The sequence below is a fragment of the Tympanuchus pallidicinctus genome, unplaced genomic scaffold (assembly GCF_026119805.1).
Source record: "Tympanuchus pallidicinctus isolate F22 unplaced genomic scaffold, pur_lepc_1.0 scaffold32, whole genome shotgun sequence".
Lineage (NCBI taxonomy): Eukaryota > Metazoa > Chordata > Aves > Galliformes > Phasianidae > Tympanuchus > Tympanuchus pallidicinctus.
The window spans coordinates 2,752,357-2,776,733 of NW_026294750.1; the positions used below are offsets into that span (position 1 = coordinate 2,752,357).

General features: G+C 50.4%; 2 protein-coding genes across 2 annotated transcripts in view; both read right to left on the reverse strand.

Annotated features, from left to right (window-relative positions):
• Nucleotides 1-28: 28 nt before the first annotated feature.
• The window catches only part of CR1 (complement C3b/C4b receptor 1 (Knops blood group)), a 51,659-nt gene continuing 27,310 nt past the window's right edge, over nt 29-24,377 (reverse strand). Inside the window, 45 exon segments of the mRNA XM_052698020.1 lie at nt 29-73; nt 659-743; nt 997-1,072; nt 1,226-1,255; nt 1,698-1,877; nt 3,147-3,329; nt 3,626-3,967; nt 4,098-4,138; nt 4,242-4,512; nt 4,716-4,895; nt 5,496-5,675; nt 6,415-6,500; nt 6,770-6,869; nt 7,111-7,302; nt 7,809-7,991; nt 8,311-8,490; nt 8,971-9,165; nt 9,349-9,440; nt 9,631-9,730; nt 9,911-10,102; nt 10,484-10,663; nt 10,807-10,989; nt 11,192-11,374; nt 11,660-11,839; nt 12,119-12,301; nt 12,431-12,625; nt 13,175-13,260; nt 13,438-13,537; nt 13,707-13,898; nt 13,985-14,167; nt 14,589-14,783; nt 15,209-15,294; nt 15,598-15,697; nt 15,945-16,136; nt 16,446-16,667; nt 16,918-17,100; nt 17,217-17,396; nt 17,483-17,665; nt 18,510-18,695; nt 18,808-18,987; nt 19,074-19,256; nt 19,906-20,037; nt 23,206-23,277; nt 23,699-23,722; nt 24,168-24,374. Of these exon segments, the coding sequence (XP_052553980.1) occupies nt 29-73; nt 659-743; nt 997-1,072; nt 1,226-1,255; nt 1,698-1,877; nt 3,147-3,329; nt 3,626-3,967; nt 4,098-4,138; nt 4,242-4,512; nt 4,716-4,895; nt 5,496-5,675; nt 6,415-6,500; nt 6,770-6,869; nt 7,111-7,302; nt 7,809-7,991; nt 8,311-8,490; nt 8,971-9,165; nt 9,349-9,440; nt 9,631-9,730; nt 9,911-10,102; nt 10,484-10,663; nt 10,807-10,989; nt 11,192-11,374; nt 11,660-11,839; nt 12,119-12,301; nt 12,431-12,625; nt 13,175-13,260; nt 13,438-13,537; nt 13,707-13,898; nt 13,985-14,167; nt 14,589-14,783; nt 15,209-15,294; nt 15,598-15,697; nt 15,945-16,136; nt 16,446-16,667; nt 16,918-17,100; nt 17,217-17,396; nt 17,483-17,665; nt 18,510-18,695; nt 18,808-18,987; nt 19,074-19,256; nt 19,906-20,037; nt 23,206-23,277; nt 23,699-23,722; nt 24,168-24,374 (6,923 nt within the window).
• On the reverse strand, nt 19,759-21,142 carry C4BPB (complement component 4 binding protein beta). Its single transcript, XM_052698273.1, has 2 exons — nt 21,015-21,142; nt 19,759-20,037 (listed from the first exon to the last, which is right to left on the reverse strand). The coding sequence occupies exons 1-2, from the start codon at nt 21,085-21,087 to the stop codon at nt 19,781-19,783; spliced, it is 330 nt and encodes a 109-aa protein (XP_052554233.1). The 5' UTR covers nt 21,088-21,142; the 3' UTR covers nt 19,759-19,780.

Sequence of the window (24,377 nt, forward strand, 5' to 3'; positions counted from 1 at the left end):
CGGCTGCGTGGGGGCTTTTGTGCTTTCCTCAGAAAGACGGGCTGCTCGCCTTGCGCTGTTTAATAACGCGGAGCTGTCGAGGTGGGCGCAAAAAGAGACACAGAGCTGCCGTCCTGCCTTCAGGCTTTATTACAGCAGCGCTGCGGTTCTCCCTCAGCTCAGGGTTTGCAGACAGGAGGAGGAGCAGTGCGGGACGTCCTCTGATGGGCTTCTGTACAGCAGGAGCTTCGTTCGGCCCTTACAGTGCTTTAATGAATGGAGCAGGAGGAGCATGAAGGTTGATTTGGGTTGAAGTGCTTTCTTGGTTCAGTCCCAACGTGGGGGAACGCCTCGAATGCCGGTTATGGGCAGCACCGGGCTCAGCCTGGGGAGAAAGCAATTAACAATGCGAAAATTAGCTTTCCTCAAGCTTTCATACCAGTGTTTATCATATCATTGCTTAGGAAGGGAGGAGGGCCTGCTCTCTTGGGTAATGCTTTTTTGTTTTTCAAAGAGGAAATGATTGCAAAGCTGCCTTTGCCGGAGAATGGATAAGTTGACAGCTGAGGTTGTGCGGTCTTGTACCAGAAGTTTGGGTGGAAAGAGTTTTCAGCTGGAAGGATTATAGTGGGACAACTCAAATTCCTAGCTGTAGCAGATATTTCGTGTTAATCCATACCTGCCATGCAAGACGTAAACATTTCTGTTCTGCCATCTAATCCAGAGAGGTTTTGTGGTTGTCATTTTCATACGTGCGGTAGAAGCTGCATGAAAAAGCACAGTGAACTATGTCAGTTCATAATGAACGCTCAGATTTCCCCTTAGGAAGAATCTTGGAAGTGAAGCAAAACACAACCACACAATTGACTCCAAGTTGATGCACTCAGTACAGCTGGCAACTTAAAGCTCAAAATACCAAACTGAAAGACCTACCCTCCTCATTCTGGGGTTTTGACTGTATAGAAGTCATAACTGGGCAAAGAAAAATGTGAATGGATACCCAACAGGATGTCTCACCCTTCCTTCTGCTTAGAGATAATTTTCCAGCCGATGGTCACACCCAGGAGAAGCAGAACGACTGCAGCTGCGATTCCTGAAAGGAAAGAGAGCGTATTATTTGCACTGTGTGTTTTAAAACCCATCGGCACAAGATAATAAGCATATCTTCGAGGAAGAAGAGGAAAATAGTGAATCTGAGGCTACAAAGCCAAAGATCTGACCACAGAAATTCTTCTGAGCTGCTTACCTAGCCCTACTGAACCAGACCTGGGTGAAGCTGAAAGAAGAGAAAAGCAATAATCAGTAAACAGTTCTAAAATAAAATATGGTGTTCCTCAACGGTTTTTAGGCACTTCATTGATAAAGCTTTTACTGGTTAGGCTGACAATGCAGAATTTTAAAAAGATGTTCCATTATTTATATGTATATGTATTTAATAGAAAGTCACTTACATGTTTGAAAGGGAAATGGACAGCAATGATAGCGTTACCAGGAAAACAGAAGCCCTGAACTGCAGAAAGACTGTGGAAAATAGTGTCTAAACTAACCTGATAAAAATAGCTATTTTTGTTTGTTATTTTCTACTGCCATGGTAAAATCAGCTTTAAACAGACCTAAGAGGCCTTGGGAGCACGTCGTACAGACAGTTTGCAGACAAGAATGAACCTCTGCACTTGCATTTTTCTCTTTGTTCTTTGCTTGATTTACATTTCACTTACTGAGTTTACAGGCTGGCACAGGAGGGTCCCAGCTGAAGTCCTCCTGGCACTGAATCTGACTGAGGCCTTCCAACGTGTACCCATCATCACATTCAAGAGTGATGTTAGTCCCAATTCTGTACGTTTTCCCAGACGCGGTTTTCTTAACACCTTGAACTTCTGGGAATACACAACTGATCTCTGAAATTAGAAGTAATAAAAAAGGAACGTTAAGTGTGAGGGAATGTAAGGTATGGAAAGTAGAAGCGTGGGTTATTTAAGGCATTGTTCTTGAGTTCTTTTTGAATAATTCCCAAATGTGATTCATTTCTTCGTGGCTACAAAAGGAGCTTTGTGTCTTCTGCCACCATGTAGGGGTTTATACAAGTTAGCTTCTTCCCACTGGTTACCCCCATGAGAACAGTAGCCTGGAAGGAGCATTGCCAGAGAAAGAGATTTTCTGTTGCTGGGCTAGCAAGACATTTGAGAAGAGTGGTGTATCAGGTCTGTTTGATCACCTTTTACAGTCCAAGCCCAAGGATTCTAGAGGAGAAAATTGTCAGTGGAGACCAGAGTAAGTAACACCAGCATGTAAATTCTGACCATTATATCATGGCTAATTTATTTTTACAACCACGCATAATAGTTTCTAAGGACAACAAAAGAACATGAGAATGTTGAATAACAGGGAGAATTCTTTTGTGACTCTGTTTCTTTTAAATATCTGCTGGCTTATTTATGTAAGTATTTGGTGTGTTATTTCCTCGTATTGTTATCCAGGTGCATTTCTATTGAGTCACCGATGTTGTACAGTTCCACCAAGGAAATGCCCTGTGAATTCATTCTGCTGAACACCCAGTTTTCCATGCAGGAACACCCACACTAGAAATCCTGCTGCATTTGTGAAAGGGCCATGAGTCACGTTTGCCTGATGACTGAAATTAACCGTGTGCTACGCAGAAGTGCCAAGTCACAGAAGTAGAGACACTTCCCATGAAAGGAGTAGTAAGACTCACTTGTAAACTACAGGTAATCTGTCAGAGAAAAGTCATCAGATGTAATCACTTCCTGTTTCCTGCTAGTGATAACAGGGAGTGGAAAGGGAAAGCGAGAATGTTTCTACTCCTCAAGGAGAAAAAGCTTTTAAGGGAGAAATGTTAATATGCAGCAAATTCATACCAACAAAGGCAGAGATGCAGAACATGTGGGAATTAAAATTGGCCTTCCCGAATTTCCTCCACTGTACTCATATCCTTCTACCTGGTATCATAAAGTAGATCCCATCTTACTTCTTTATCAGGATTTTATACTCTTCCAGTTATATACAAATAAAGGCCAATTAGTAATTGACATCACTAGCTGTGATGTGGAAATGGTTCCCAAGGCAAATAAATGGGTGGAATTCGATGTTAGCAGCAGCAGAATGTTTTACTGCTTAGATTTTGGCCCACGTATCTCACACACACACACCTTTGCATTGAGGAGGAGGATGGCTCCAGGTTCCTGACGCTGTGCAGGTGATGAAAGCATCCCCACTGAGTGAATAGCCAGAATCACAGCTGTAGGACACAGATGCTCCATAGAAAAAAGTGTCTGAAGTGTTGCCTTGGAGCTTCCCATTGGTGATAGCTGGAGGGTGGAGGCACTTCACGACTGGAAGTCAGGGAGAGACAGATGACAGTGTTGAAGTAAGAATCCTCACAGACAGCCAGAGAACAGCTAAGGCCCTGTACTCTTGCAGCCTTGCTCTTTCCATTTCTTCGTCTAGTTTCAACAATTGATTCCTTAGCTCTGGAACTCCACCGGGTTTTGTGAACATGGATAAACTTTATCTTGTTCTCATCACTCATTTCGTAGTAAAGGACTCAGATGTAGTCCTTATAGAAATCTTGCCCTCAGGCACATTATGTATTAAACTTTCTTCTTAGCTCTCTGCAACAAAGACACACCTTGGCAGACAGGGAAAGGATGGCTCCAGGCTCCGGACTCTGTACAGTAAATGGATGCCATCCCAACGAGGGAGAAGCCAGTCTCACAGCTGTAGTTCACAGATGTTCCAGGAGGGAAAACTGCTTTTCCCAGGCCACTGTGACCCCCATGGAGAATATCTGGGGGCTTGGAACAGTGCAGCACTAAGGAGAGAGAAGTACAGATTAAAAAGCACTCTTGGAGGCAAGAGGAGAACCTCCAAGCATCTGCACATGGCTGTATGCCCACCTCCACACCACTGACACTAATGCACAGAGCCCACTGCCCAACCTCATGCACCCACTTTACCCTACAGCATCTGACTTGGTGTCACACCAATTTCTTCTGACACAAAGGAGCGCTGCCCAGCATCATCTTCCCTGATGCATTGGATAAGAAGAGTGATTAGCTGGTGTATATGATGAGAACTGCACACTTGTAAGACCGTTTTACAGCAGTATCCATACAGGTCCCTTACATCTGACAAAACCAGGCTGAGCTTAGTTTTAAGTTCATTTTGAGAAAGTGAGGCACCAGTTATAATGCAGTGATAAGAATGGGAAAAATTAGGGTAGATGGATCTTTAGGTTTAAAAACTAGGATTCCTCTTGCCCCCTAAACATCCTGCCATGTGCTACAAATAGTGCAAGGTCAGAAAATACAGGTATAAGGATGGGTGACACGCACTCACCTCGGTCACAGGCAGGGAGTGGAGGAAACCATGTGCCCCCAGATTGACACTGGGACTTGTGGAGGACTTCTGAGATATTATCAGAGTTGCATTCAATTGTGATGATGTCTCCAGGCATGTAGAGAGATTCTGATCCAATAGCTTTTCCATGCCCAACTCCTGGGCTCACGCAGCCAGCTGTGGAATTGAGGGCAGAGAGAACTATTTACCCTGAAAACTTGTGCAGGACAGATAAGGACATTTGGCCACAGAGAATGCATTTTTTCCTTAGGTGGATTTTGCTCAAGAAACAGCTTGTTTCACCAACTCTTTAGCTACGTATCAGCACGTACTTAACACGTTCAGAAAGATGAGAATCAGTGACAAGAGTGTGAACATACCCTCACACCGAGGTAGGGGACGGCTCCAGACCCCATGCGGTGTGCAGAGGATGGACTTATTTCCAATGAGGAAGAAGCCAGGTTTGCAGTGGTAATGCACGATTGCACCTACGCCAAAAGTGTCTGAGAATCTACTGTGTTCCCCATTGATGATGCTTGGGGGAGATGGACAATTTACCACTGAAAGAGGAGAGGAGAGAGGTAAGATGGTGAAGCTTAATTATGGAAAAACAATTGTGTAAGAAAGGAGTAAAATGGATAACTACTCCTCTTCCCCTCAAGAAAAAGGGCCGGGTGGGAGGAGCAGTTAAGGTTTGGTAAGTCTTGCCTCCCATGTAACACCTACCTGGACTTGTTGCAGCAGCAGGATGATAATTGCATCTAGATGCAGCATTAAGAGTTGAAAATACACATTTGGTTGCATACACGCAATGCACAAATTTACCTTCGTTTCCTATCATCCTTCCTTTATATTTCCAGCAAATAAGTCCCTCTTCTCTGATAGTCAGCATCCTGCCATACAGCTACCGAGTTTCTGTCTATCAGAAATTGAAGCGCTTGTGGACTACAGACTGCAACAAGCAGGGAAGAAAAGCACAAATCCCACTTACTGCACTGCCCTCAACCTGGCTTAGCTCCTGTGTGAGGAAGGAGTCATAGGTGAAAGGAACACCTTCTGCTTTCTCCTTACAGCAGTCAGAGCAGGCAGGAAAGGGAAAGCCAGATGTGGCTTCAGAGAACAGGCAGCAGCAACCAGGAGTATCCTGCAGTGTTTCTCACCCTGCTCACAGACGGGCACGGGAGGATCCCATGTTTTGTCAGCTTTGCACTGGGCTGTGGGATGCCCTTTCAGCACAAACCCTTCGTGGCACTGAAAGCTGACAGTATCCTTGTATCTGTAGCGCTGTTTGGGAATGGATACTCTCCCATTCTGGATCTGTGGCACTGGACAAACCACCTCTGGAAAAGAAATTCATCATCTTAAAGAGGCAGCAAGCATGTGCTGTAGTTGATGCCCAGATAAAGCCCGTCCTGGCCACTGCTCCAGGGCAGACTCTCAGCAGAGCTGTGCAGGCAGAACTCAGCGACTCGCAGAAGAATGATTTCAAGAATGAAGGGCTTTTTAGTGTCTTCATGCACCACAGGATTATCACAGTTTTTAATATGTAAACATAATTTTGTGCCTATAAACAAAATAACGCACATACATTCCAAGTAAACATGTCAAGTGTTGTAGAAATCAAGTTTTGTTAGGCATTCTCACAACTGTTTTACTGCACCAAGCTCATGCTTTCCAAGGCAGTTCCATCTGCAGGAATGACCACATCTTAATTGCCATGACCAACCCTTGCAAGAGAGTCTTGTGGCTTGGATAACAGTGCAGTGGAAGATCTCAGCCCAGCTCTGCTCATGCGAGAGACATTTCTTCCTTCATCTATTGTGGTTGTGAAACAAAAGGAACAAATCCTGGCAGGCATCTGACAACTCCTCCTTCCACATAATTCTGAAAGATCAAAAGCTGGCAACTGGAAAATTTGTAGAAGAAACCAAACAAGCATGGAAAACAAAACAACCTCAGAGGAATACTCTTTGAAAGTCTTATTCACCAAGGCTCTCTTTATTTTAAGGAAATGCCACTTTTTGATTTTCAGGACTTAATATGGCAATTCTAGACCAGATTTAGTTGCGACCTACTTACTCTGACAAGTGGGAGGATCACCACTCCATGCAATATCTGCTCCAGAAAGCTCACAGCGCCGCAGGGACTGACCGACCAGCCGGTACCTGCAGTTACACAGAAGCAATAGCAGCTGATAGCAAGGCGTGCACCCCATGCTTTGCACTACCCCAGCGCTTCAAGAACACTCTCTTGCTTCTGGATAATTCTCTTGGTGGGATATGTGGGGATGAAAAGAACCAGGTTCCTCCTTCTTGGGCCAAAAGTACCAATCCTGGCTTACTGGCACGAGCTGAGCAGTGTGCTGTGCCCCCTCGCTTTACATTGCCCAACACAAGCTCAGTAAATGGATCAGCAGAGGCAGCGTGGGACTCACCCTTCTTCACATGTGTAGTTCACGATGGACCTGAACAGGAGATCTGTCAGAACAACAACTCTGCCATTCTGTGGTGCTTCAGGATAATTGCATTCTTTCCCTGGGAAAGAACAAGGCTAAGTTTAAACTCTTCTCCTGCAGTTTTACAGTGTGCTACGAGAAAACATCTGAAGGATCTGTCCACATGCAAACACCAGCAAAAATTTTTATAAAAGACCAACAGCTGTCCAAACTATGTGACTAGTGAAGCCATGTAAGAAGCATTTTTTGTACCAAAGAATTTCTTTAGAAACCCATGTGTTTAAATTTAGACTCATTTCCAAACGGATGGAGCTATTCACTTTTGCAGAACGCTCGCACATCAGACCACGTGTGGTTTTTGAGGCACGTCAGAACTGGCAGCACTGTGGGGTGTCTCATGAATCCCGGGCGGCAGGCGTAGCGCACTGTGCTCCCAACGGGAAAGGCTGTCGTGTTCTGGTGCTCCTTGGCCAGCTCAGCATAGCTGAGTCTTGGAGGAACACCGCAGCTACCTGCCGGGAGGAGAACACAGAGAGATCGTGTCCATCAGTAAGGGCTGCCTTTCCCTCTAGGGCTTTATTCCACGCATCCCATAACCCCAGAGCAAATTAATTAGCCAGGGAAGGAAAAGCTATCCCTGTTATTTGGGTGAGGGGGTGTGTTTTTGTGGGGTGAGGTTGGGTGCGCAAGCAGAGCATCCCCAGCAGGCCGGGAAATTGGGCACGTCGGGCGCAAAGTCGTCGTTGTACAGAGCAAAACTGAGCTGAAATGCAGATGGAGAGTATGATGAGAGGGGTTTGTTTCAGGTTTGAGCTCCTTGGAGCCATTGAGGAAGGAGGCAGAGCATTGCTTGGTGATGCATGCATTGTGCTGGTGTAGGGAACCTGCTTTGGGGGGGGGGGTTGGACTCGATGATCTCTGGAGGTCCCTTCCAACCCCTACAATTCTGTGATTCTGTGATCAGCATCTCCACAGGTTCCCAAGCAGCCTGGCTCCAGCCGTTGCCCCTCCACTGTACCTTCACACTGAGGAGCGGGCAGGCTCCAGTTTCCAGACTCTGTGCAGTAAATGGATGCCTCCCCCAGCAGGCTGTAGCCAGGATCACAGCTGTAGTTCACAGCCATTCCAGGAAGGAAAACTTCCACATCCTGGCTGTCATGATTGCCTCCGTCAATATTTGGAGGTGAAGGACACTGTAACACTAAAAAGAGAAGGAAAAGGTCTGAAAAAGAGCACAAATGGGATAATGTGCAGGAAGGATGCATGCACAGTGCCACCAAAGTGAGTACAGCATCCAGTGTGTGCTGGAAGCAGGCTGATGTGCAGCCCAGGCTCTGTGCAGTGGCAGTTTGCTGGCTCCAGTAGCAGCTATGCAGGGAATTAAGGGGTCTGGAGATTTAAATCCTGACCCATTTGCTCTTCTGTTCCTGACAAAGGCTGCTGCAGCCCTCTGCCCTTGGTTCTTGCTGAAACACCATGGTGTCCTCCCTTTCGTGGCACTGATGGCATAGACAGCTCACCTTCACAGCGGGGCTGAGGGCTGCTCCAGCTTGCATTGCCAGTGCAGTACAGAGCTGCTGGTCCAGTAAGAGAATAGCCAGGGTCACAGCTGTAATTTACAGACATTCCAGGGATAAACTCCACGTCCATGCCATCATGCTGGCCATGGTCAATCACTGGTGGGGAAGGACACAGCTGCCCTGCAGGGAAGGAAGGTGTTTGGTTTTTTTTTTCTGTTTACTATTCCCAATTACTATTAGAGAACTCAGTTGCTGCAAATTCAACATCTCCTGTAATGCCCTTGTGTCCATGGCATATCCATAATGACAAAGACACCTTTACACCCAGGGGCAGAGTCACTCCACTCTCCAGCAGCAGCACAATTCAGCACTGCTCCAAGGAGCACATAGCCAGGATCACAGGCATGGACAACAGACAAACACTGCCATGCCTTGGCCTCTATGGCTCCCATTGCCAATGCCTGGGGGCTGAGAGCACTGCACATCTGGGGAGAGAGGGCAAAGCCGTCCATCCATACAAAAAAAAAAAAAAAAAGAAGTATGGAAAAATGAAAGAATCCATGCGGGATTCCAACCCTGCTTGTAACAGAGGGGTTGGAACTAGATGATCTTTGAGGTCCTTTCCAACTCAAGCCATTCTATGACCCCATGAAGCTGTACCTCCACAGTGTGGTGCTGGTCCGCTCCAGGCACCGTGCTCCCCATCCACTGTGGTGCAAAAGATGGAGGCTGTCCCAGCCAGCACGTGGCCAGGCTCACACATGTATGTGACCACAGCTGCATAGGGAAAGGCATCCATCAGGTGCCCGCTGTGTGTTCCGTGCGGGATGTCGGGAGGTGGGTCACAAACGATACCTGTGTGGGATGCACATGTGGGGTTTTAGTATCAATGCTGCTGCAGTGCTGGGGACTGCAGGGCCGTTCACTTCCAGGAAGGGACGGATGCAGGTGAACCCATCCCTGTGGTCATGCTGTCTCAAGTAAAGCACTGCTCTGAATCTCTTTGTGCTGTGCTCAGCTCCCACCATGTGCACTTACTCTGGCAGACAGGAACAGCCCCAGTCCACGTCACTCGCGTCCCAGAGCCTGAAATCACGCAGTGTCGCTGAGAAGCTCCAACTAGCCTGTACCTGGGGTTAAACAACAGCGCTCCTGTTACGGTGGGACTCTCTTGGGAGGTTGCATCTCCCACAGCCACCAATTACCTCCCTGCTTGCCACTGCATACTGCCATTTTAACCATTTTGAAGGCACGGACCTGAGCTCACTTGGCCCAGGGTCTCCTCAGTGGGCACAGCAGCACAGTTTGACCAGGACTCACCCTTCATCGCAAGTGTAATTCACAGTTGATCCAAAGAGGAGATCTGTTATAACAATAACTCTGCCATTTTCTGGTTCTCCTGGATGATCACACCTTCTCCCTGGACAGAACAAGAGGTGTTTTTCAGCTTAACTCAGCATGAAAGGAAAAGTGGCATTGGAATTCCAAGGATCTGACCAAATCCCCAGGGTAGAGAACCAAAAAAAAAAATCCAGCAAACTACAGGGCTTCCATTGTCACACTGTGATTTAAATGACAAAGAAGCATCTGTAAAACTTACGTCTGCAAAACTTCTTAGCTTCAGACCACGTCTGATTTTCAAGGCACGTAATAGTGGGTGGTATCTGTGAATGTCTGGTGTATCCTGGCTGGCAGGTGTATTTCACTGTGGTCCCAACTGGAAACTCAGTCCAATTCTTATACTCCTTGTTTAGCTCAGCAAACTGTAACAGTGTCGGTGTCCCACATCCAACTGCAGGAAAAAAAAAAGCACGTGAGGAATTAGGCTGGTAGTGAAACACAGCTGAGAAGCAAGAGCACTGGTAGATTCGACTACACAACCTGGGGGTGGTAGCATCTCTTCTATCCTGTGTTCTGACATTTATCTACATGAATAACTCTTAGCGTGGAAGGATGCATGCATGAAATTTATGTGGTCTTTAAAAACCCTTAATTTAGCCAGTTTTATACTTCCACACATCCTTGGGGATTGGCTATTGGCCTTAGGGTACAGGAATCTGCAGGCTCAGATACGAGAGAGCATTGTGCTGGAATTGAAATTCATCCCCAAAATTTCCACAGCGTAGCTTGGGGGCTGCATGCCATGCCATGCTGCACTGTGCCTTCCCCTCACCTGCACAGCGTGGGTACGGGAGGCTCCAGCTCCCTTCCAGGCACCGGACAGAGGGGTCCCCAAGCAGGGAGAAGCCGGGCTGGCAGCTGTAGTTCACAGACATTCCACTGGTGAAGTTGGTCTCGAGCTTGGCGTCGTGTATGCCATGGGCAATGGTGGGTGGTGGAGGGCAAGGCAGCGCTAGCAGGGTGTGAGGAGAGAATGAAATTGGAGTGATTTTGCATGATGCAAAAGCAACGGATCCCTGTGTGTCCTTGTCCCCATACAGGGCTGCCCAGTTCCTGTCTTCCCACAGAGCCAGCAGCAGCTGTGCCCACTCTCACCTGGCTCGCAGCTGGGGATAAAAGGGACCCAGCGGCCATCAGAATGGCACTTGGGCTCCTGGCTGCCCCGCAGCATGTAGCCCGGGTGGCACCGGATGGTGATGATGGTCCCGGGCCGGTAGACAGCTTGCTGCCCTCCAGCCACTTCTCCGTGCTTAATGCTAGGGCTCATGCAGGTGACCACTGGGAGCAAAGAGCAGCAAAGCCTGAGCTGGGGAAGTGGCTGCCAGAGCCAGGCTTCCCCCTGTGTTTTTATGAGGTCAAAATTCAGTGAGCATCCACATGAAAAGGAGTGCATGGACTTGAAATCCTTTAAATGCCTGCCCACCCTCTCCCCCATGCTCCTCTGTGCATGCAGCCCATGGGCCAGAGCCTTTCCGCTCACCTTCGCACCGCGGGTAAGGGATGCTCCACATTCCAGATGTCAAACAAGTCACTGCTGTTTTCCCCGTGAGGACGTACCCCGGGTCACATCTGTACCTCACAGAGGTTCCGGGGACAAACATTTTCACATCCTCACTACTGTACTGACCGTGTGTGATATTTGGAGGGGAAGGACACTGCAGCACTACAGGAAGGGGAAAAATCAAACGTGGTGAAGGTCTACACCCCAGGTCTACACTCTGTGTGATGAGGCTGCATTGCTATTTCTTTCTTCCCCGTTAGCTGTTCCCAGGTATCTAAAGGTGCCAAAGTTTGGATATGATTCCGCCCAGCCCACACCCGTCTCCTGCCTCCATTTCTGTCCTGCTACCCAAGGGGACCCTTAGGGTCCCTTTACCTCCAATGTGACGTAGTTGCACCTGCTGGGGTGGATTCAGAAGTCACCCATCACCCACCCGCTTACACTTACTCTTTTCACAGGTGGGAACAGGAGGATCCCATGTGCCCCCAAACTGGCACTGAGACTCATGAGAGCCCTTTAAGGCGTAACCAAAATTGCATTCAAAGACAGCGATGGCCTCGGGCATATAGACGGACTCTGGCCCAGTCACTCTTCCATTCTCAATCTCGGGTCTTCTGCAGCCTATTGCTGGAAGTGAAGATTATAGGGCGTATTTGGGACACAAAGCCAAGCCAGCGTGGTAACTGCAATCAAGCCTGGCCATCAACACCATGGGTGTGTCAACAATATTGATTGATATTCTTGCCCCCCAAAATCTGAAATCTCATTATCCCATTGTGCTCGAGAGACTCTCCATATTGTGGCCCCCTTTGGCTGTTCCTCCGTGGGGATTTGGTGAGTAATGGTTAAACACAGAGCCAAGAGGAAAAAGATGACCCAGGTGCCAAGCAGCCGACACAGACATACCTTCACAGCGTGGCCGGGGCTGGCTCCAGGTTCCTGCAGCAGTGCAGGTGATGGATGCATTCCCAGTGAGCAAATAGCCATCCTTACAGCTGTACTGAACGGCCACTCCGGGCAGGAATGTGTCCGAGGGCTGGCTGCTGTGCTTCCCATTGGCGATGCTTGGAGGGGGAGGACACTGCACATCTGCAGAAGGGAGGGAGTGAATATTATTTGATATGGACAAGAAAATAACTCAACCTTCAGAAACCAAAGGAGGAAGACAATGAACCCCATTAATAAACATCTGCCTCCCACCATCTTTGCAGCACTCACCTCCGCAGCGCGGCGGCGGCCCGCTCCATGCACCACGCTCCCCATCCATGGTGGTGCAGAAGATGGAGGCTGTCCCAGCCAAAACACGGCCTGGCTCACACGTGTAGGTGACCACGGCCGCGTAGGGGAAGGCATCCATCGATCCCCCACTGTGTGTTCCATGTGGGATGTCTGGGGGTGGGTCGCAGACAATACCTGGGAATACACAGGTGAGGTTTTAGCACTGTTGCTGCAATACTGGGGTCTGGGACCCTTCGTTTCCAGGAAGGAATGGATGAAGTTAAACTCATCCCAGCAATTAAGCTCTTTGAGCAAAATGACCCAAATTATCCTGAGATAATGTGTGGGAAGGCAAACTTGTACCTTGGGTCAGTCATTTCCTCGCTATCCTGCTAAAGGTGGGGGTACAGTTCTTACTGCCCTCTCCATAACCACTGTGACTCACACAGAGAGAACCTGACCAAACATTTCTACTCACAATAAGTGAGGAATTCTTACTAAAGGAACAGGAAGTTTAAAACATGCACAGCGTTCCCAGTTTGGACCAAGATAAAAGGCCTTTGAAAACAATTTCAGAAATATCCAAAATGAAACAAAGCATAAGAAATAAGAAACATGAAATATTTCACACATAGAGTGACCCAAGAAATCTTTTGTAATGGCACCTTTGCCTGGAAAGATTCTCCCCTTCCTCTGTACACCCCAAGGAAGCCATCTCCAAGGGCCCCCTCCCATCCCACTTACGATGGCAGGTGGGAGCATCCCCGCTCCATGCAACGCGTGTGCCAGACACCTCGCATGTCCTCTGCGGACGCCCGATCAGCTTGTATCTGCATCACACAGAAGCACCAGTAACTACATGAAGAGACTCCAGACTTCTTCACAAGCCTTATTAATAGCAGCCAAGACTTCTGACTTCGTGAGGTTCCTCCACGTAAAGTCATTTTGCCACTTAATTTCTGCGTTACTCTCAAATGGCAGCTGAGCTCAGCTGGCCACAAACTCACCCCTCGTCACACGTGTAATTCACTTTGGACCCAAGGAGGAGATCAGTCAGGACCATGGCTCTGCCATTCTGTGGGTCATCAGGGTTTGCACATTGCTTCCCTGCGAGAGGACACAGCTGCTGTTAGCACTGCACATCAGCATTGTGCACCAAATCCCCTGGGGACGCTCAAACAGACAGCGTGCTGCCCCAAAGGAATAAACCCACAAAACCAGAAGGCTTTTTGCACTCAAGAAGTATGAATTTCCCAACAGCACATGCAGGACGTACTTTTGCAGAACTCCAGTGCCACAGACCAGCTCTGATTCCCGAGGCACGTGATGGTCGGTGACATCCCCACGTGCCAGGCATAGCCGGGCTGGCACATGTACTCCACAGTCCCACCCACAGGAAAGGCAGTCTGGTTCCTGTAGGGCTCCTTCAGCTCTGCAAACAGCAACCTGGGGGGTGCCCTGCAGCCAGCTGTCGGGGACACAAGCCAACAACTTATCAAAGGGTCAGGGGACACTGGGGCAGGGTGGCACCCGCAGTGCTGGCCGGCCACTTGCCCTGCTCGCAGATGGGCACCGGGGGCTGCCAGGTGTTGTTCTGCTGACACTGCACCACTCTGGGGCCACGGATGACGTAGCCTGGCTCGCACTCGAAGGTGACGTTGTCCTTGTGTGCGTAGGTGCTCCGAGGAGCTGGCACTATCCTCCCATTCTGGATCTGCGGGGCAGAGCATCCTGCTTCTGGAAGGGAAGAGATGTCCTCAGAGCTTGCACAGCTGTGCACTGCAAAGCACTTGCGCCTGCAATCACTTTCAAGTTGCAAGCCTGATGGTGATTTTCCTATTGATGATGCACTGCCTGACAGTGCAGGGGAGACCCCAGCTGGAAGGTGAGGCTGAGAGTGCTGCAGATGGTGCGTGCTTCTACAGCATCCTGCCTGCACCTGCCCCAAGGCAGCAATTCTTGCCCAAAGCAGCAAATCCTGCACCAAAGCAATAAATCCCACTCCAAAGCAACAATTCCCACACCAAAGCAGCAACCGCTGCCTCAGCAGGCACCCAGACAACACATGCAACCATTTTGAGGTCTCCTCGCCTTTCCAAACAGAAAATGGTTGGGCTGCTGCACTCAAGCACTCCCACCTGCTCCCTCTGAGCCCTACCTCCACACAGTGGGGGGGGTCCACTCCACACCCCGTTTTTCCCATCTTGGGTGGTGCAGAAGATGGAAGCATTCCCGTGCATTGGGTAACCGGGCTCGCAGCTGTAGGTGACCGAGGTGCCGTAGTGGAACTCATCCAGCAGCCGCCCCGTGTGCTTCCCATGGGGAATGTTGGGGGGGGGCACACAGGGGATACCTGCAATGGGGCACAGCAAACCTTCTGCATTCAACACAGCACTGAAGTACTCAAAACCCCACAGTCTGGGGGGCGTACAAACTTGGTCTACAGGTAAAACGACTGAAATTCCTCTTATGGAGGAAGCTTCTACGTGCTTTGTCCTTTCTACTGTTCAAGAAGTAAAATAACCACCCAACAGCCTCAAGTCTTCTGTGCAAAATCTATACAAGCAGTGCTGAGAAATCACTGCCCGTGACTCCTCACTTTCAATAATCCATTTCTCTCTGAGATTTTGTACTTCTTCCCAGAATATTTCTTTATGACATCAAACCCTTCTATTTCCATGCCCGTGGAGCAGGGATAGCTCTGACTGAGAGATTTGGGAGCTGCTGCTGGGACACAAATCCCAGCACCATGCAGACCCAAAGCTGGGATCTACTCACGTTGGCAGGTGGGAATGTCACCGGACCATGCAACGCGTCCCCCATGGATCTCACATCGCCGGCTGGACTTCCCGATCAGCCTGTGCCTGGAGGTAGAAGGGCTCACATTCACTCCAGTCACTTTGCTTTGAGCTGTCACCCCCTGCAGTGGGTTCAGCAAGTGGAGCCCTGGCACTGCGGGAGAAATTCCCCTCTGAGCTCAGCACCTGTCTACCTTTTTTCACAGCAAAAGATTGGGAAAACCCCATGTGCTCATATAGGTACAGAGCTCTATGCCTGGGCTTCTTTGTGCATTGAGAATGAATGGATGAAAAGGAGGAAAAGAGGGAGGCTTACCTAACACATCTTGCCTTGACCTTTTAAGGAGCAGACCTGAACTCTGCACTTACCCTTCTTCACAGCTGTAGACCACTATTGACCCAAAGAAGAGGTCTGCCAGGGCTGTAATCCGGCCATTCTCGGGTTCCCCGGGGTGATTGCATTGTTTCCCTGGAGGAGAGAGAATCTCCCTATAGGCTTCTCCCTATAACAGCCCAAGAGATGCAACTGCTATTCCAGTAATCCTCCCACATTTCCAATTACCCCCAAAATGGGTTTCAAGCAACGTAAGTTTACATGGCTTTACTAGTCACATAGGATTGGAACACCAGAATCACGGTAAGGTTTTTGCAGCATGGACAGAACCCAGCACCTATTCCTTTCTGGAACAACACCACCAAATCAAGGAGCTATTCACTTTTACAGAACTCGAGTGCTTCTGACCACACTCCGCTCTGCAGGCATGTAATAGTGGGTGACATTCCTGGGTGCTTAGCAAATCCGGGCCGACAAGTGTATCCCACAGTCTTCCCAACAGAGAAATCAATCTCATTTCTGTGCTCCTCATTGAGCTCAGCAAAGGTCAGCCTGGTGGGAAGCCCACAGCCACCTACCAAGAGAAAACAGGCAGAGTTAGGCAGGACAGGAGCACTGGGTGAAAGCAGAGAGAGAACACCGTTATCAGGAAGGATGTTTATTTTGCCTTGAACATTTGGTTATTTGGCCTGATGTAGTCACTACTAAGCAAACACAGAACCACAGAATCATCTTTTTTTCCCAAAAGATTCCAGATTTCAGGCTCCTGTTCCCAACAGATAACTAAATCTTCTGCTTTCTTATAGGATTTAACGCTTTATTTAACAGCTGAGTTAGGGGCTAACGAGCAGCCACCCACCCCAGGCAGCTCCAGAATCATTACCTGAGCTCTCAGCCCTTCTGGGCAGCACGGAGCTGTGGAGTGGATCGCAGAGGGGTGCTGGGGGGTCCCAGCTGCCGTTCTTCTGGCACAGGGCTTGGGCACTGCCCCGCAAGCTGTAGCCTTCCTGGCACTGAAACGTCACCATTTGCCCCGGTGCATAGATGAGTCCATGATCATCAACTACCCACCCATCCTGTATATCTGGCTTTAAGCAGACGGTTGCTGGAAGAGAAGATGTGAAGAAATGATGAGCAAAAGGAGTAAAAATAAGCAGATAAAAACCCCAAACCCACAGGCTGCTAATAGTGCAACAGCAAAAATCTACACGGCGTTGTCCAAACATCCCTAGCCCTGTTTTGATAACAGAAGGGTTTGAAATTAATTTCCACCATGCAGCACTTCACGTGGGATTAATTCTAAGGACCTGAGGGCTGTGGGGAGGAGGTCTGCCCACAGTGAGCAACGGACGCACCTTCACAGCGTGGGCTGGGCTGGCTCCAGGTCCCTGATGCTCTGCAAACCACATGTGCATTCCCAACCAGGTAGAAGCTGGGATCACAGGTGTACGACACAGACATTCCCGTGGTGAAAAAGCCTTCACCGTGCCGGTTGTGATCTCCATTGCTGATCTTTGGAGGCATGGGGCAAGGGCGAACTGCAAAGAGGAGACAGGGAGATGAGAGACGAGTGTGCAGAGGGTCGGGTGGCTGTGATGGACACGGGGATGTGCAGCAACCCTGCTGGCTCCTCCTGCACCCTGCACACACTCACCCCGCTCACAGCTGAGCACCGGTGGGTCCCAGCTCCCCCCAGGCTGGCACCGAGCCCAATGGCCGCCCTCTGCAGCATACCCAGCATCGCAGTCAAACCGCAGCGTCTCCCCAGCCTCGAAGGTGTCCTTCAATGCCTGCACCTTCCCGTTGTGCACTGTGGGACTCTGGCAGCCGATGGCTGTGGGAACACAGATATGGTTGTCAGTGCAGGGCCGCATCCTGCTGCTACAGAGCAGCCGTGCCCACAGGGCGGCCTCCACCCACCTTGGCAGCGGGGCAGGGGCCGGCTCCAGCGCCCGACTTCTGAGCAGCTGATGGAGACGTTCCCCACCAGCTGGAAGCCATCCTTGCAGCTGTAGTACACAACGGTGCCGTGTGGGAACCTGGCAGAGGAGCGGCTGCTGTGCCGCCCATTGGCGATGTTCGGGGGCTGAGGGCACGTCACTTCTGCAGGGGAATTGGAAAAGCCGTGAGGGACGTGGGACAAGCGGTGCTGTGGGGATGTGCAGCTCAAAGCAGCTCAGCAGTCAGCATGGAAAAGGTGAAGGTGGGGCAGAGATTTGGTACCCTATGTCCTGCTCATCTCTGTGTCCCTCCTGCCCGCTGCAGCTGCCCAGGCTTTCCTTTCAGAACAAGGAAATTTGAGCTGATTTAATGAAGCCCAAGCAGCCTCATCCTGAAACTGCCTCTGCAGATCCAGTGTGTTATCTCAGTCTGGCCTGGTGGCTCTCAGCATCATGGCCAGGCACTGGGTTCAGTAACACAGGTCTTAGTCCAGAAATGAAGACTGAAAATATAGCATGGCTTAGGCTCACGTTGGCACTATGAATGGCCATTTTTAGCTTTGAATTTTCACAGAAATATTCCGAGGTTAAGGCCTACTTTCACTCAGAAACACTGGCACTAAAATGCTTTGTCATATCATTAATTACTTAGCGAATTAGTACAGAAAACTCTTCTCTAACTGGAGGAAGCAGCGGTCCCTGCTGGGCTGTGCCTGGAGCACTCCACATGGCTGAGCCCCAGCTGCACTGCCCAGCACTGGGCAGGATGGAGCCGTGCTGCTAGATGCAATGCTGGAGGTACAGAACCTGCAGCTTCAGAAACACTTAGCTCAGGGTTCATGGATATAAGCTCATCCTCTGCATGTAATAAAACTGAATACTTAACTTCAGGAGAATCGAATCCCTTGCTGAAGGGCTCAGTGCCAAGGCCAGCAGCTGTGTCATGCCATGCTGGCCACAGAGCGAGGTGACAGCATGCAGACAGGGTGACCTTCACACACGTGTACCTTCACAGTGTGGGCTGGGCTGGCTCCATTTCCCCGATGCTTTGCAAAAGACACGTTCAACGTTCCCAGCCAAGTAGTAGCCAACATTGCAAGTGTACGTCACGTACATCCCCATGGTGAACTCTGCTCTGCCGTGGCCATCATGATCTCCATTGCTGATCTTTGGAGGCATGGGGCACGGCTGAACTGCAAAGAGGAGACGAAATGAGAGAGGAACACGACGGGGATGAGTGGCTGTGATGGACACGGGGATGTGCAGCAACCCTGCTGGCTCCTCCTGCGCCCTGCACACACTCACCCTGCTCACAGCTGAGCACCGGTGGGTCCCAGCTCCCCCCAGGCTGGCACCGAGCCCAATGGCCGCCCTCTGCAGCATACCCAGCATCGCAGTCAAACCGCAGCGTCTCCCCAGCCTCGAAGGTGTCCTTCAATGCCTGCACCTTCCCGTTGTGCACTGTGGGACTCTGGCAGCCGATGGCTGTGGGAACACAGATATGGTTGTCAGTGCAGGGCCGCATCCTGCGGCTACAGAGCAGCCGTGCCCACAGGGCGGCCTCCACCCACCTTGGCAGCGGGGCAGGGGCCGGCTCCAGCGCCCGACTTCTGAGCAGCTGATGGAGACGTTCCCCAGCAGCTGGAAGCCATCCTTGCAGCTGTAGTACACGATTGCTCCTGGGAGAAATTTGTTCGTGGATTGGCCGCTGTGCCGCCCATTGGCGATGTTCGGGGCCTGAGGACACATCACCTCTACAGGGGAAGATGATATTGCACTGGGAGTCACTATTTTGTACACAGGATTGATGGTCAGGGTGACAGCCTGACTGCTGCTCGGTCTGTGTTTTGTTAAATTAGAACAGCACGAGATCACAATCGCATTGCATCTGGGGGAAATCACTCCTAACAGAGGCACTCCTTCCCCTCTGTCAATAGGGAAACTGCACATCACAGCTCGGGCAGAGCACACACGTGAGCAGAGAAGCAGCACAAGTGGGAAACTCTGATTACTTCCCATTCTGGGAGGAAGATGGAAACATCCCATGTGTGGTCATAAGCAGAAGTCCAGAAATCCCCCCAGGGAGGCAGATGGTGCAACCCCCCCCCGGCTGCAGCCTTTGGTTGCACAGCAGCACAGCACCAGCGTTAGCTTCTCCACATCCCCTGAGAGCCCTGGCTGCTGCCAACTCCATTCCCCATCCCAGCCCGTCTTTCCAGAGCTGCTTCCCTCCCTCCCACTTCGGGAAGAGCAGCAGGGACATCCTGGCTTTGCTTTCTCAGCAATATGAGAGGACATGGAGGGAGCTCTGCCCTGCAGCAGCCCCACTCACACACACACAACACTTGCCCTTTTTGCATGCTGGCAAAGGTGGGCTCCAGCTGAAGTCAGCTTGGCAGATACTCGTGAAGGAGCCTTGCAAGGTGTAGCCCGTGTTGCAGGTGAATCTTACTGAGTCCCCGGGCCGGTAGACGTAGCGAAAAGGAGCGCTCCTCCCATTCTCAATGTGTGGCACTGCGCATCGGCGCTGTCTGACTGGAAAGAGAGACAACAGCAACGTTCAGCCACACGGCCCTCAGATCTGCAGTGCTGTGGCAGCGCTGCCCAACCAGCCTGCAAACCCAAATCAGCAGGGGGAGCAGCTCTGATGGCAAGCCAAGCTCCTGTGGGTTTGGGCCGTGCTTTCCAGGCACCTCAGGCTGTCAGATCAACAGCAGAGCTCAGCCTGTTTGCTCTGCCCCATCCCAATTCACTTCTATTTATCACAGCAAGTTTCAACTTGACAAATCCCAAACACGAGCTATTATTGCCACAGGCTTCTTGAGTAATACTTCGTTCATGCCCTGCTTTACTTTGGCAGCTCAAACATGTAGGTTGAGCCCCTTGTTCTGAGAAGTTATGAAAGACTCTGTGCCCCATCTCCTGGTGCTGCCCCATGAAATGTTCCTCCTCACTGCTGCAGGAGCTCAGCTCGAAGTTCCCATCCAGAATGAACCTGCAGGGCCCAAGCACTCTCAGCCAAGTGCCGAGGGAAGGTGCTGGTGTACAGCTTTTACTCTGGCACCAGCCAGCCCCAGATCTCTCCTGCCCCACAGAGAACAGGAGAAAGGCTTTGGCCAAGACGACAGATGCTTTTTTATAGAATCACAGAAGCACCAATCGTTAAGGCTGGAAAAGACCTCTGAGATCCCTACGTCCAACCCATCCCACCTTGCCCTCTGACCACGTCCCTCGGAGCCACATCCCCACAGTTCTGGGCGCCTCCCACCACCTCCCTGGGTGCCTCTGCATCACCACTCTTTTGGAGAAGAAATTTCTCCCAATACCCAACCTGACCCTTCCTTGCTGCAACAGAGCTCATCACCTCTGTGATGCTCAGGATCTGGCACGCCCACATCCCCCTGTTCCCAGGGATCTGCCTGCCCTGCACTGGGGAAAGCCAGAGGAGCACAGAGAGGAGCAGCGAGGAGGCAGAGGAGGGGTGTGGAAGGAAGGTGAAGGTCCTGCCTTACCTTGCTGCCCACTCACAGCAGCCAGGAGCAGAGCAGAGCAGCCCAGGATGCTGAGGGTGGAGGTGAGCACCATGCTCTGGTCCCAGTGCTGACTGCAGATCCCAGGGGATGCGATGCAGATATGGGGGTCCTGGTTCCCCATGCCTGAGGAAGGATCGCAGCTGTGGGGGTTTCCCAGGGCTGGGGGACAGGAACCTGTGGGCTCCTGCACAGGGTGTGGGCAGCCACAAGCCTGGGCTGTGCAGCCCCAGTGACGTTCTGCTGATGGTATTTTGGTCCCTCCATGCAAGGGAGGATGGCCCTTGAGACCTGCTTTGGGACATGAGGTATCTGTGACAGAGAATGCGTGAGGGGCTTTCAGCCAGATGGAGTCATTGCAGAGCATCATCACTGGTTATGGGAAGTGGCCAGGGTTCTTCCTGAGCAGCCATTGCCAGCTAAGCCTGCCTGGCTACGGGAAGGGAAGGGCAGAGTAGAACACTTCCACCTCCTCCCACACACTGGGCTGGGGCAGCTGGATACACTCTGTCCCTGGGGGGCAATGGGGCAATGCTCTGCAGCTGGAGACTGACCATCAGGGCTCCAGGACCCCCCCAGCAGTGCTGCATGGCAGGGGATGTTCTGAGCCCAGAGAAGGCAATTGGCAAACAGCGCTCAGGTTGTTCTTATCCCTTTTACTGGCAGCTTTCATGGTGCATGTGGTCACTTCAAGATGAAGTTCAATCATTTGGGAAATGAACTCTGGACTATGCCACAGAAACAATGATGCTGAAGTTAAAATAAAGCAGAACACAGCAGTAAGGCACTGAGCTTTCCATTTGTGTTCTGATCCTTACAACAATACATTTTGCACATATATACAACCAGATTTTCACACGCATCTCTCTATATACGTGTCTGTATGTGAAATGCGTATTTATGAATGAAAAACAACCTGCAACTTCTGGTTCTGTAAGATTTTCTTCTGAAAACAGTGCTTTTCTTTGCTTTTCCAGAGGGTCAGCTGGGCAGGACAGAGCCCTGCTGTTAGGGGAACATTCTGAGTCTATTTACAAGAAAGTTCAGGTGCTCGTGGAAGTGGCTCTCTGTGCTTTTTCCTCTTAACAGATGCGTGTTCCGGTTAACAGGAAGGCACAAATAAAAATGCAGAAACAAATAAGTGCATGATAAGCATTCTGAATACTTCCATTTTCCAGCTGTAGATCGTGAAGCTGAGAAGGATCGTGAAGAACCCGGAGCTGCAATCTTCAGACACAGCCCTGAGCCTCCATGTTTTGCTTAACAGAGGCACAGGGTCTGAAGGCATCAGCAGCACATGCATTTCAAAGCTGTCAGTTTTGCATTCCACATAACTGGGATCCCCATGAAGCCTTCAGCTCCTGCCCTCACCTCCAAGATGTCAGCTTGCTCCTTGCCCTGCTCCCCAGGGATGAATAAATAATAAAGGCTCTGCTCAGTGTCTCTCTGTGCCAACCTCAGGTGCAACATCAGCTGCAAGTCCTTCTGGATGCAACCTCAGATGCAGCAGGTGCTCTGGGCACCCCAGGCAAGCAGAGCAAGAAGCCCAGCCCTGCTTTTCCCCCACCAGCACAGCAGCCCTGATGTCTCACAGCTGGGCAGCTTGAGCAGAAAGCGAAAATGTTGACAGCAAGTGACTTTGTGCATCTGGGTGGCAGCTCACTGCAGGCTGTGCATGGCCCTGGGGCAGGAAGGAAGGGCAGCTCTGGGTGGTTGGAGAGAAGCACTGATACCAAGCAGGGAGGTGGCAAACACTTTCTGAACCTAATTTTAGCACAAAGAGGAAGAGTCAGAACAGTTATTTGTCACAAGGTGTTTATATTTATATTCTCTCCAGCAAAATTACCCATCTATAAGGTTTGTTTTGTCCACACTGGCCTTGAAGAAAATGCTACAGTGTGCTTCTATGCAAACATTGTCAGTGCTTTCAGTGTCACAGTATTTGGCTCACCCTATTAATTCAAGTATGTACCACTCATACAGGAACAGTCACGCATCAGGACACTTCAGAAAGCTGTGAGCCCTAATGGGAACAAGGCTCAGCATTACCTCAGTGGGGCTGAAAGTCAGACCACAGAGGTACCCAAAGTGCCAAATTTCCTCGAGTCCACAGCAGTGCAGTTCAAAAACCTTTGGTATCACTGCCACTTCCCATAGAGATAACCACACTCACATCTGAACCGCTGGCACAGCCACACTGCTGTTGTGTCCAGCACAACGCCAGCTAAAAAGTGCAACATCTTGTCTGGGGGGCACGAGGGCTCAACATCATCTTCATCCATCACAGGTCAGCCAGTCGCTGTGGCAGGGTTGATTTCTCCAGCAGGCAACGCAGGGCACAACCACATCCCACCATCTGAATGCTGCAGCCGTGCCCTGATCTAGAAGTTCATCACCAGCATTGCCAGGAGGAGGGGCAGGACTCCTGCAAGAGGCAAAAGGAACTTCAGTCTGTGCACTCACCCTTTTCCTCCCAGCCACAGACATGCAGCACCTCCGCCTTCCTCCCCACCTCTTTTTCACAGCAACAGAAACATAAGCATGACAACAGACTGCTATGGAAGACTCTTCGGCCTGTTTCAGGTTTAAGTAAAACACAGAAGGAACCAGTAATGTAAAGATACCCAAGGATGGGAGCACAACGATCTGCAGTACATGTCACTTACCAACAATGATGCTGCTTGCTCCATCTGGAAAGGAAGAAAGCCAACATGTGACTCTGCAAAACCATGCAACACTTCAAGGCACCTGATTATAAAGCACTGAGCAGCTCAAAGCCAAAGGGAGCCCTTCAGGGCATCTGATTATACAGCACTGAGCAGCTCAAAGCCAGCACACGTGGGGAAAGGGAGCCCTGCATCACCCTGCACTGCCCTGCACCATGGGGGTGAATCCATCTGCGTTTTAGCAGATAACACTCCCATCAGCCTGCAAGGCTGTGATGCAGCCCAGTCCCGTGCTGTTAGCATGAGATTCTAAGTGGGGTTGTTCCAGGAAGTGCAGATGGCATATTCTGAGCTGAGCTGCCTCTTTGAAGGTTCAAAGAGAAAGTAAAAACAGGGCGTGTTTCTGTTTTGTTGCTTTTGCTTTTTTAAACAGAGAGAAAACAGCAAGACAGCTGCAGGAGAAAATCACCTCTGCACTCAGGAGGGGGTGTGCTCCAGACTCCACGATCCTGAGCCTTCGCCAGGCACTGAATGGTGCTGCCTCCAACCAGGATGAAGCCATCATTGCAGGAATAAACCACAACAGAGCCCTGGGGGAAGGCTGTGACCTCTGTGCCATTGTGAACCCCATTGCCGATGCTGGGGGGCTGTTCACAGAGAACATCAGAGCGTCGTCCTG